The sequence below is a fragment of the Lissotriton vulgaris genome, chromosome 4_1 (assembly GCF_964263255.1).
Source record: "Lissotriton vulgaris chromosome 4_1, aLisVul1.2, whole genome shotgun sequence".
NCBI lineage: Eukaryota > Metazoa > Chordata > Amphibia > Caudata > Salamandridae > Lissotriton > Lissotriton vulgaris.
In genome coordinates, this window is record NC_141691.1 from 1,944,924,213 (window position 1) to 1,944,937,341 (window position 13,129).

General features: G+C 43.8%; 1 protein-coding gene across 1 annotated transcript in view; it reads right to left on the reverse strand.

The window, feature by feature from the left end:
• Positions 1 to 265: 265 nt before the first annotated feature.
• Positions 266 to 13,129, reverse strand: part of KCNK9 (potassium two pore domain channel subfamily K member 9) — a 286,495-nt gene continuing 273,631 nt past the window's right edge. Inside the window, exon 2 of the mRNA XM_086967055.1 lies at positions 266 to 1,802. Coding sequence (XP_086823181.1) covers positions 961 to 1,802 — 842 coding nt within the window. The 3' untranslated portion in view covers positions 266 to 960. The remainder of the gene's footprint in view (positions 1,803 to 13,129) is intronic.

Sequence of the window (13,129 nt, forward strand, 5' to 3'; positions counted from 1 at the left end):
GTATATCCATTGATTTATAGTCCACATTATCCTATCATTCCAAAAATATATTTCGTATTCATGCAGGTGACTGCTGCATAGAAATATTGTAGAAATGAGAGTAAAAGAAGAAAAGTAAACTTCCTTCCCAACAAAGTCCCAAGTTCCCTTTTAGTCTGTCTGTAGAAGAGCGAAAAGTTGGAATAGCAATGGCAAAATCAAGGTACAATAATGTCATAACAAAGTTTTCATATTATATGCTTTTGATAAATATTTTCATTGCTAGTTTTTTTTCTTTTTGTGTTTATAATGCATACCAGTTTTACAAAGTGCATGCTTTTTATTATTTTGAACTGGCAAGCTTAAAAGATCCACCATCTTCTGTTCTTTTCTATACAATCTAGAGCCTAGCATTAAAGAAAAAGTATCATTTTACACCTGGTATATAGACTGCTCGTTGCGCATGCTTGGACTGGCAAAAAAAAGGAAAAACAAATAAAAAGTAAATAAATTTGGCATTATTTTCTCTTTTGGAAGCAGTCTAAAAGTTAAAAGCAGGCTGTGACACAATTGCCTTGAACAAAATAATACCTGATGCTTTTAAATTTCTCACATGGCACTGATTATGGGATTGCACACACTCACTCACGCATGTGCACACGTTCTTGACCATCTATATTTTCTGGAGAAAAATAATTGTCTGTTAGGTCAGAAGAGTCAGGGGCAAGAGAAATATGCCCCTGGCTTGTGTGCGGCTTTGGATTTGGTACCAACTTTATTCCACATTAAGCGGTCCATCCTCGGACATCCACCAGAGGGGGTAATGTAAGGCATACTTTGTTGGAGGAGTAGTAATCCATGCTTCATGCTCAGGTCTGAGTCTTGGAGGAGAGCAGGCTTGCTTGCCTCATTATTTGCTCCATCTCCCTCTCAGAAGGATTCAGCTACAGAGATGAACTAAATCAAAAAAAATTCCCGTCTTTATATTGATTTGCGCCTTTTCATTAACCGATGGTTATCTGTAAAGCTGTGCAACCCAGGGGAAATGGAGCTTACGGGGGAGGGGAAAAGGCTGTTCTTCAATGTGCTTGGTGAAATCTCCTCTATTTTGTAGGAGATGGAGTGAAAGTACTGAGGGTTCAGCTTGGAGCTAAATGAATTCTGGTGGGACACCACCCGGCTGGTGTACTCGTGGGATCTGTAGCACATGCAAGAACACATGGACTGCAAGTCTGTCACTTCGGCCTTGTAGCGCGGCCTCCCGTGCTGAGAGTCTTCCTGGATGTGGATGATCATGCTGTTGCGGTTCCCTGCTAGGGATGCCCGCTCCTCGGCATCCCGCCTCTCGTCCTCGCTGTTCATGGTCAAGAACCTGAGAACAACAAGATTTAGAAACGCCCCAATGACCGTCAAGCCCACCAGGATGTACATAAAGCTAAAGGCCACATAGAGTGGCTTCTTTTGGAGGGCTCTGTTTTTCTGCAGTGCCACATAGTCACCAAACCCTATTGTAGTCAATGTTATAAAGCAATAATAATATGACTGGAAAAAGCTCCAATCCTCATAGTGGGAGAAGGCGGCTGCTCCGATGCACAAGGTGCCCATGCAGGAGAAAAAGCCCACCGTGACCATGTTCTCCATGGAGACCTCCGTGCTCCTCATCCCGCAGCACTTCTTGATGCGCTTCAGGAGGTACTTGACGAAAGTGTTCATGCGCTCACCAAGGCTCTGGAACATCACCAGCGTGAGTGGGATTCCTAGAACAGCATAGAACATGCAGAAGGCCTTCCCAGCATCCGTCCCCGGAGCAGCATGCCCATAACCTAGAATGTAGAGCAAGAGAAAGAAAGAATCAAAAGATCAGAGTCTTAGAAGATCTTGAACTGGTCAATTTTTCAATGTCTACTGTAAAATTGCATTACAAGCTTAGAATAGTTCCCTTCCCCTTCAGTATATACATACAACCCAGCCAACCTCCCCTTCTGCATATGTCCCAAAGCACGAAGAGTCAACCAGAAGCGGTAAGGCTGAACATCTGAAAGTCAATTCTTGCTCGACAATTTACTTTGGTAGTTTAGAAGTTTAGAACAAATGGGCAGGAGTCATACAGTATTGTATGACTATGAAAAAGGGAGTAATATATTAAGAAATCCTACGTCGATGATTAAGCAAAATATTACAGTCAGTTATGGTTTTGTGGTATTTATTTTTTTAACATTTTAGTCTGTATTTATTTATATTAATTTATTTTTGGGGCCATTTTATTGATATTTCTCCATATTTATTATGTGTTTTATGTTTAAATTTCATCAAAAATTGGTGCATTGCCACATATGTTTACCTGATAAACATGTACTCATACTTTGATGTCTGTGGCGTTTTATCAAATTTAGCATCCAAATACAACAAAACGCTACACCCACAGGTAAATAGTACATTATATACATTAACATATGCCTGTAATTAAAGACATCTCATCCTGTTTATCAACTCCCCATGCTGTCTATCTGCGCTGCTGTTGGCCTGGAACTCATGAAGAACAGCATGGAGAGTAGCTCACAAGAACCACAATTTGCTGTATTTTCCCACTTTTAAAAAGTAAATACAGACAGGAAACACATTACTTTATGTCTGTATTTACTGGTAAAAAGCCGTAAATAAGGAAAACTGGGAGCCTTGGTTCTAAACGATTATTTTAGTTACACAGAATGGTCTAAATGCAGTGTAACCGGGAGGCACAACAGCTGAAGGAACCCATATTGGGTCATTGTGAAATGTGACTTGTGAAAGAGGGCCAGCAAGAAGGACTGAGGGGTACAGGGGCAAATGTTACAATGAGATCCACTGGTTGGTAGATTTAGCATGAACAGTATCTCCTATTTTGCTGATGTTCAGCATTCACATTCTATTCAGATTGGACAACATGCCTAGCCACCAAATATACTCTGCCTAGAAGCAGGTTTAGAATCAATAAATGAAGTGCATTTTTCTATCACTGAGTTTCTGTTTTTTGGACTTTATATAGCATGGACCTAGTCCCCAGAAGCTGCAGAGACTTGCATTGCAAAAAACGTTGATACTGTTGATATGTTACTTGGTTATAATGCTTATAGTTTCAAATGCTAATTGGATAGTTCAGCATTTGCCTCAGATATCAGTATGCAACCTTCAAATCCTATATTTATAAATGTCAGAGTGGCTGATTCTGCATTTAATGCTACTGGTGAAGGTCCCATGTTGTACCAACTGGCAACAATTATCTCTTACAATGTGGCCTACTTCAAGCTGAGCATTGTTTGCCTGTTTCACAAAAATCATGCGAACAAAATCCTGTCCCCATTCCAATAGTCTGTCTTTAATATTATGTGTTATGGGTGTGATTAATGCCTGCCCACAGAGTTGTGCAATATTCTTCAGTATTCAAATATCATGATTAGAGAGTGCTCCTATACCTGAAACCTTTATCTATGTAGATTTAAATACTCTACCTTTATCGAGAAATGCAACCATCTGCAGGAATTGTGAAATATGGATCTATTTAGTTCTTGCGAAAGCAGGAGCGGCCCATGCAGGTATGACCGGTGAGGCGGGGTAGAGGGGAGTTGCAGACGAGGGAAAATAACATACAAAATAAAGAAAACCCCCATCACTGTGTGCACTTATAGTGCCTTTAACCCCTTCGCTGCGGTGGCTATTCCGCCGCAGCGCTAAGGGGGTGGGGCGGCCGCGCGGCGGTTCCGTGCTTGTGACGGAACCGCTCCGTCACGGCTCGCGGGTGAGCTGTGCTTGTGACGGAACGGTTCGGTCACGAACCCGCCCGCCCATTAAATCGTCAGCGCAGGCGCAAAATTCGCGCCGCGCAGGCGCGGCGAGCGGGCCGCGACGGAACCGTTCCGTCACAAGCACAGCTCACCCGAGGCTTGTGACGGAACGGTTCCGTCACAAGCATGCAAGGGGTTAAACATAGGCTGGTCTTTCATTCATATATAAAGCAGTTGGAGCATACCCACCAGTCTCATATGTCTTGGCACCCTTTACCCAGGTTGGCATAGTGGTAGGGCCTCCTAGTGTCAGCAGGCTGCATTCCCTGGAATCATTCAACAAGGCTGGACTGGGGACCCAAAAGCAGTCCTAGCAAGAATGGTCTAAGATACCCCACTCCCTTTGTCTGCTCATGCAATCGCTCTCTTTCCTTCCATCCATTCTCTCTCCCTCTCGCCAAAACTCTCTCTATTCTCACTCTCTGATCAGCTTCTCTCTACCTTCCCTCTTCCTCTTCCTCCTGCTCTTTCTCGGTTAAGGGAGGCTTTCTTGTGCCAGCTGCAATTAACCTACAGGAGCTGGAAACAGAGACAGGGGCACCAGGAGAGACTCAGGGCGTTCTAAAGCAGCTTCCAGGGGGTTCAGCCCACCAGGGAAATTGCCAGTGGAATAAAAGACCTGTACCGCCCTGTCAATCACCCATGAGAGAAGCAGTGGGCCTGCACACATCGATAGTGTTCATTAACATCTCCAACATTACTATTATGGTAGAAATGGAATGCAGTGCAGTTTTTCACTGCTCCTATGTGTTAGGAAGAGTAGATGGTGATCCAGAGGCCCCTGCTTTAAACCTGTGCCATGCATGATTTCTACAGAGAATGAATTGTGCACCAGTGCACAATATTTGCTGGATACCTTAGTGAACAGGGCTCACTGCAAGTTATGTGCCTGCCATGCCTCTGAACAGGTCCCCCTAACTGCACATTTTGTGACAGTCCATTTGTTTGCAGAAATGCAGATTGTACATCTACAACAGATTTGGATCATGCCCAAATTTCTTTTGTGAATAGGCACATCCCAAAATGCCCTTGATCCCTTAGTGTTTCCACTCTTTTTTCTCAGCACTAAATCTCAGTCTCCATGGCTACTCTCCGTTATCCACTTTATTATTTTCATAATATTCTTTAAATTCTTAGATATGAGAAGCAAATTCTGATGCCTCTCAGTGTAAGCCTGGAATTATGATGAAGCTTTTGTAAGTATGGCCAGCATTAGTATAATTTAAACAGATAGAGGGCTATTGGCCTGTGGGCTTCGTTCATTGGTTTGTAAAATTGTCATTCACATTTTGCTTCCTCCCACTGTAGTACACAGGATGCAACAATGGGTCAGCCAACTTTACCCATTGGCTTTCTTTATTTTCACTGAACAAAGCCTGCGCATATTATTCACACTCACGTAAAAATAGTTCCTTTCTTTTCATTTGCATAGCTGGTTCAAAGTAGTTTTTTTTAAATTCATTTATTTGCTATAATAACTTTAAATACCAGGTATTTATTTTGCCCACACCCGTGTATAAAGTTTATGCTATAAAGTCTTCATTTGACAGTGGAACACTGGAATCTGAGCAGCCGTGGCCCGTGCAGGTAAGAGCTGTGGGGCCGGGTGGGTGGGATTTCTACAGATGACAACGAAGGAAAATTAATTATTTATTTAATTTTCCATCGTAGTCGTCTGTTGAATCCCGCCCCCACCCACCCCCACCCCTCCCCACCCCCTCCGGCCCCACCGCTCTTACCTGCACAGGCCGCGAGAAATGTTTGTTATGTTGTGATGTAATCATTAATCTTTCTCAAATTATGATAGAAAAATGCATGGCACAACTAAAAGGCTTGTTGTCTAAAAAGTACCACTGGAAAAGCGGATACATCTGTGACTGTTTTTTAAATGTAAGACTTTCATTGCAAGAATAAAGTGGCCACGTTTAGGTGACAGCATGTTTTCTATGTTTCTTTTTTCTTTTTGTGACATATGCTTCCATAAAAAATGAATGAAATAATAACCACTGCACCAGCTGGCAAAGGCGAGACAGTTCTTGTTGGATATCTTTCAGACAACTTGTCAAAGCTGCTCCTAGTAGCCTTCAAAGAAGAACTGGCTCATGGAGAAAAAAAATATGTAAAAGGACTGCATTTTTTTCTGTTGTTAAAATTAGTCTCACATTTTTTCCATCCTTGAAGAAGGTCATACCATATTTACCCAGGCATTGACTGAGGCGTCATCATGCATTGTGTGCAGCTACAGCCCCTATTTTGTATTACAGCATTTCAGCTTGAGCCATCTACCCTAGCCTACAATAACCAGATGACATTGTGTGTGGCTGGTTATTTTCGATTTGTAATAAATTTTACTTAGGACAATGTACCCATAATCCCCAAGATGCAGTTGTTGATCTATGCCACAATTCACTACTAATTTACTAGTTTTTTATGTGATTGGCCCCTGTATATTCCCAGTCGGAGGACTCATCCGGGCTAGGGGGTTTGGGGGGGAGAGAATTGGTGCAAAGAGGGCATCTGAGAAACCATGAAAACCAGCAAAGGAGACTGACTCCACCAGGGTGTAAATAGGAGAACATAATAAGGGGGGGCATGTTCAGAGGGGGCCGTCCACACCCTAACATAACCATTACAATGCGGGGTCTGGGCCTGCTAGGTGACAGTTTATGTCCAAAATTGGATTGGGCTCATAATAAGGAAAGGGTGTTGTTGGTGCCGGACAAGAAGGTATGAAGAAGGAACACATTGGGAACAGATGGATCTCGGTTTGGATTTCATTTGGAGGATCTATCACCAGGTGTCGTCAGGGCCCACAGCCCGGTAGCACGATAAAGCAACTGGACGACCAGAAGTCCAGGATTGGCTCCTATTCTCAGATGGTACCCAAGGGGAGGAGACCAGCCTCAACTGATGGAGTCAGGTGATATTGGCAGTCTGTGGGGTCACCCAAGGCAGGGGGCTGAGGTACTGCTGGGTTGAAGAGGAAGACGAGAAGGTATTGTTAGGTGTCACACCTCCTGAGGGGTCAGATGGCGCCAGGTGGGAGCTGTGAAATTCTTCAACTGTGTCCATAGCTGGCTGCAGGCTGTCCAGGACCTGGGTTGGAAACAGCATGGCTGGCAGTGTCCGCTGCTGCGTCGTCCCCTCAGGGCAAACACTGGCACACCTGTGATGACCTCAGGTGTCTCCCCCAGGGCCTGGCAGCTCCCACAAGGAAAGCCACCTCCAGGCATCCTCAGGGACTGTAAAAGAATTTGCCCTTTGGTCGTCTATGATTGTAAGTTTCACCAGAAAGAGCGGAGCATAGCGCGGACCCAGGTTGCAAAGTCCTCACTTAACTCCCATAGAGAATGCCCTCCTCCTCTGAACCTCCAAGGAGTAGTCCAGAAAAATGAGGATGCAGTGGCTTTCTCTAACAATAGGGTCTGGTTGCCGGGCCCTTCTCAGGATACCAACCAATCCTTATAGTGAAGGATTCTGGCCGTCATGGGCTAGGGTGTGGCCCCAGGTGGGGACCCCCACACGGGGACCCCACAGGCTCACTGAACTGAGAAATATAAAGTAAGTTCTTCCTCTGAGATCAACACACAAAGCCATATCTCCAAGAATTCTTCAGCTTGCGGACCCTCATTGCCTTCCACCATGCCCACCACTCTGATGTTATTGTGGTTGAAGTGCCCCTCCAAGTCCTCCAACTAACCTTCAGGCCCAGGCCACCTGGGCCTGAAGGTTAGTTGTTTGGGGTGTAAGGGTGGTCAGGGTCTTCCCTGACAAGGTAACCCGGTCCGACAACTTTCGATGATTATAACGCAAAAGAGTCAGATCTCTGTCACTGAGTCAATTTTGGCTTCAAGAGATATTAGGGAGGTTTCAATGGTCTGGATTATAGTGTCCAGTTTGGCCAATTCCATTGTTCGAGGTGCAGGTTCTGTAGGATTAAGAGAGGGTTGGTCAAGTTTCAGTGATCTGGTGTGCCCCACAATGGTAAACCACACGAAGGTCCAAGTGCCCCAATCGCCTCCACCAACTCCAGGCTGTCCGCCAGTGCAGTGGGGCATTGCCATCCAGGAACAGGGGCCCCCCGCAACAACAGCATTGCTCGCAACCCCACTCCTAGGGGGCCACACACTGCTCCAGCTGCACCAGAGACAGACATGTGCAAATCCAAGCTTTCACAGGCCCGCGGCCACAGCCCTCAGCATCCCAGACCTGTGAGTGCCACAGGTCCTGCCTCATAGTCATTGATTCCATCTGCAGCCCCTCTCGCCTCCTTGCCATGGCGGCACTACAGTATTGACCGATGACTTGCGGGTCTGGGAAGCTGCTATGGCCTCCGCCAGGGGGCCTGGTGCTCAGGATGGAGTTGGATGTTTGAACCCAGTATCTGAGCTCAGTTCTAAGGCAGCTGCCGTGTTGGTCAGACTAGACACTCTTATTAACTGACTGAAGTATTGATGACTCTGGTAACAGCAGCAGCTAATGCAGATTAGGAGGTTTTAAACACAATATCTTCTGTTGTTACCAGAGTAAGAAAGTTCAACAGAAAATATATATTAGTCACTGCTGACATTTCAATGATCAGGGATAACAAATCCAATCCACAGACAAGGTTTGTTATGACATACAATACCAGAACAAGCATGAGCAGGAAGATTATGCAGAAACACTGGAAAACTTTAAAAACTGATGCTAATTTGGCAGACAACACTACTGACCATCCTCATCTTACTTTCACGAAAAGTGAGTCACTTTTGAACAATTTAGCAAAAATATCATAACAGATGGTCCGCAAAAACACTTACTGATGAAGAAGGGGGTTCTCAAATGCAACAGATGCAAAGCCTACAGAACCAGTGTTAACCATTAACATGCCTAATTCAGAAATACCACATAATGTCATCAAGTACTTCACATAAGACACTGGTTTTGCCATCTATGTACTGACATGCCCATGAGAGAAAAGGTGTTAGAAATGATATCCACCCAGCAATAAACTGAGTTCTACCAAACATGCATGCCACAAAGAACAATGATAGTCATTATCCTGTTGTCAGACATTTCATGAAAGTACATAACAGCAACTGTTCTGGGCTAACAGATGTTGCTATTGACTGTACCCTCTCAATGTATGATGAAGTAATTCTGAATTAACTTAAGAACTCTTACATTCAAATATATTGTGGATTTGGAAATTAAGATTCGAATATAGTAGTAGAGTATCTCAGTATTCACTTAGGTCAAGCAGTGGGTTTGATGCATGTTTATTGAGATCTTTGACTATTTTTAATTGGACTAAAAAGATTTTAATCACATGTTGTTTTATTTATATATGTTTCTCTGAGAACTCTTATATGTAATACATGGGGGTCTCGGGAAAATACGCATTTTGCTTTCCTTCTCTGTTAAAGTTGTTGGCTATTAAGTGTGTGTGTATGGTGCACTGTTTAGTCTATTGTTTAATGGATTGGCATCCTTTAATTTGATGTCATTTTCAAATTTGTCATCCGGCGAGTGTTTGGTTGCATTTACACTTATTTCATATATACACCACTGGCGTAACGAAACTTGTGGGGGCCCCCCTGCGTATGTAGAGGGCCCCCTCTGGACTCAATCAGGAGCTCCTTGGCCAGAGTGTAGTGGTGAGGGGGTCACCAGCAGCTTGGGCCCGCCCACCCCTCCCCCCCCCCCACAGCACAGGGGCTGCGAGGACCTTTTTATGCCACTGAAAACACTCAATGAATCAATCAAACAGCATTTGTAAAGTGCAACACTGTCGCCCCTAGGGGTATCTTGCTGCTGATATCTACTGTGACTTGTAGATCACAACTGAAAACTAAGCTTCCATCCTTTAAGGGTGGTAAAATGAGTGCATTTACATTTCTTAATAGTACCACCTTTGATTAACATTTTTTTCTGAGATACTGGAAGAATGGTAAAATGATCTGGGCTGGTGCTGGCAAGCAGAGATAGTGGCTTATAAAAGTAGAGGGGGGCCCAAGAAAGGAGAGAAACTCTGATCGGCATGGCAGACATGTTATGGACTCTAAGAGGGAACCAGGGTACCAAGGTGTTCATTATTAACTTGGACTTAGATTTGTTAATAGAGGTAGGTAATTCAACCGTAAAAATGGGATTGAGGATGCAATATAAATGCTCTTTGTATGTACAACAATTTTTGTGGATTAATAAAAAGAGTTAAAAAAACAACAACAACAAAACATTTCTCTGTGATGGCAAAAACATGGGATGAGGTGGTAGACAGAAACATGTAACTTCTCTGCAGCTGCAATTAATTCTGTGTATGAGAAGTGCGTGGTTCTCACTCATGCCTTGGTTTCTGCCTGGCTGGGAATCAAGTCTCCACAATCTGCCTTCAAGGCCACTGGGGGTTTCTCTTGTGTCCCCATGGACAGACTGGCCCTGGCTACAGGCAGCATAAAAACTTGTACTAAAGTCGCATTTGAACCAAAGCCTGATGTCAGCGGCTTCCCCTGGCTTAACACCGCTGAGGCATTTGTTTATGCCTTTGATATTAGTAATAATTGCCAGCAATATTCAGCTAGCTGTTACACCAACAACAGTTTTGTTTTTCTAACGCTTCCTTTGTCCTGTTGTTATCCTATTTAAGACTGCAAATTTATTTCCCATGACTCGCAGCGCCCCTGCCCTGTTATTTTCACCACATACTGTGGACATTGAGCGCTCAGTTCTTAAATAGCTGTTATCCACGGGAATACAGTGCTGTCGCTAAATTACAGCATACGCCAGGCAGCCAGCAGCTCCATGATTACAGGTACTGTACTAGTAAATTGTGGCTCTGTTTGCCTGTCAAAATCTGGCTTATGAACGCGGCATAGTCCCAAGAAACACTGCAATGCGTGAAACAAAATAAGCAATCATTGAGGTCCCACTGTGTTACACCAAGCACATTACTCACAGCAGCGGCACGTATTGTGAGGTAGTAGTGGGACGGGCATATGTACGCGTGCACACACACACACACACACATCCACATGCATACTGTCTCACATCCATCTATTTACTGGCCAGGGCACATACACCCACCATTCACACGAACATACACACGCACACATCCAATAACAGCATGCACATACACACACATTCATACGCATGCACCCAAACATTTTTTTAAGTACTTATTAGGTAACAGCTTATCCAGCAGGTAGGGGGAATGGAAGCAGAAGGCCTGACAGGAGCGGGATGCTTCAGGAAGAGAAGGAGAAATAGGATGATCCCGCCACCTCTTCTCATTGGCTGACGACGTCAGCCAATGAGAGGAGAACCTTCCTTACCTTCACACAGTGAGATGGGATTTCAGGACTTAAAACTTAAGTGTCCAGCTCTGAGGCTACCAGTGATGCTCTCCCTTGTCCTAAGGGGAAGGCTGTCACAGGAAGTTGCCAGGCTGATGAGGTCATGTCATCAGGGCTGTGAAATCTTCAGCCTTTGCATTTAGCACCATTAACAGTGTCTCTCAGGTTGACCTTTGCTGAGCCTGACAAACTCCCATTATGCTGTGGAAAAGGTGGGGGAGGAGCAGAGTCCTTCAGCCCTTCATGATGAGCTGCCACTGATTACTCTTCTAGGCAAGGCCGCAAACTAGGCTTCTTTAAACATCAGCCAGTGATGTCTGGTAGTTGGTACTCCTAATCCTGCTATCAAGAGCCCAAGTGGTACAATTCACCTTAAACAATCACTGAGTGCTGCAAAGCAGCATCTGTGATAAGAGGCAGTTTTCAGCCTTACTTAGAGCCCTCTGGGACTTTGCTATTTGAATGGCTATCTAAAAATCTTTTTTTAATCCCAGAAATAACTTTGTTCACAAATGATGGCACTCTCTTCTGGCGAAGACAAGAAACACCCATGACTACATGAAAAATAGAAAAGGCAGAAAAGTGGGAAGGACCTACCTCTTCCCCCAAAGACGAAGCTGCATGACATCAGCCAAGTACCAGAAGATATGGCATGCACACAAGTATCGTTCAGAGCCTGACTGGGAAACAAAAGCAGCCCTGGCAATGTTGACGGACCAGCCCCCCTGCTGCTTTTGGTACTGGGGGCCGATATATCAGCACCATTGCAAAAGTGTCCTGGCCTTCCAGCGTCCAGGGGAAACGCCTGATGCCCGATACAGCCTGTATGAATAATGGCTGATGGTAGCAGATGTCCAATGCTGGTTCAAGAATGAGAATCAAATACCTAACATAAGGAACGTAGCCACCATCTCATGTGCATAATCATTTACTCCACTCCCTGCATGAACAGAGCTACACAATTGCAGCAAAGTGATGTGTTCATGTAAATGCTCATCATGCATGACACTGAAACACTGCCCACATAGGACACACTTAGAAACACACACCTTTCTAGCCAAACACAGTAAAATAGTTCCCACAGATATTGCAATATCATGTAATATTTGACAATCCCATAACAAAACATAAATGAACCACTCTTTTATTCAGTATTATGGCATTATTAGAGAAGTCTTCATTGGCTAGTAAACAGCCAAATGGATTTTGGAGTATGTTCACATGGCATTAAACAATACCAGGTGGAGGAGAATCATGCTGCCAGTTGACACTCCATGTAGAGATGACTGCCCAGGCTACATATACACTGAATGTGTGTACAGAGGATTGTGGCAAGGATATGGTCTGAGCTGTTTGTACTTTGAGCAAGCCGTCTCTTCGTGCAGTCTTTCCGGCTTTAAACATACCGCGCACCGTGTGGTCGCGAATAATGAATCATAATTCAGCAGATAAATAGATTGGCTGATCTATTTAAAGAAATCAAGCGTGTCGGTCCTGAGGAGAAAACCACTAAGTGAATTGGGGTGTTCGAAACGCGTCGACCTGTTGTTGTGACCTATTGAGTGTCTATAATTGTTGGAATTATTTTTGATTCTTAGAGTTATTGTGAAATATATGCACCTTAGGTCTTGTTATTTGTAAAAATACAATTTTATGTATAATAAGATGTTGTTTTTGTACAGTGTGGGGGTGTGAAAGGATGAATGGTTGTTTGGCTGCTGGAGTGAATGAGATTAGTTTGGAAAACTGTGTCTAACCTTGAATAGCAAGTGTGCTGAAGGTATGATTGTGAGTTTGAGAGAGTTGTTGAATAGTGATGTATGAGATTTATTTGGTATGTTCAACTATTGTAATGATTTAGAAGAATCCATATAAATGATTTTGTGGATCAATAAACTTTGATAGATTCAAAAAACTGAAATGAAAAGGGTCTAGTGGTCACTTTGTTTGGATCAATGTGACTTGTTAAAAAACAAGGTCAAAGTAGTTATCAGT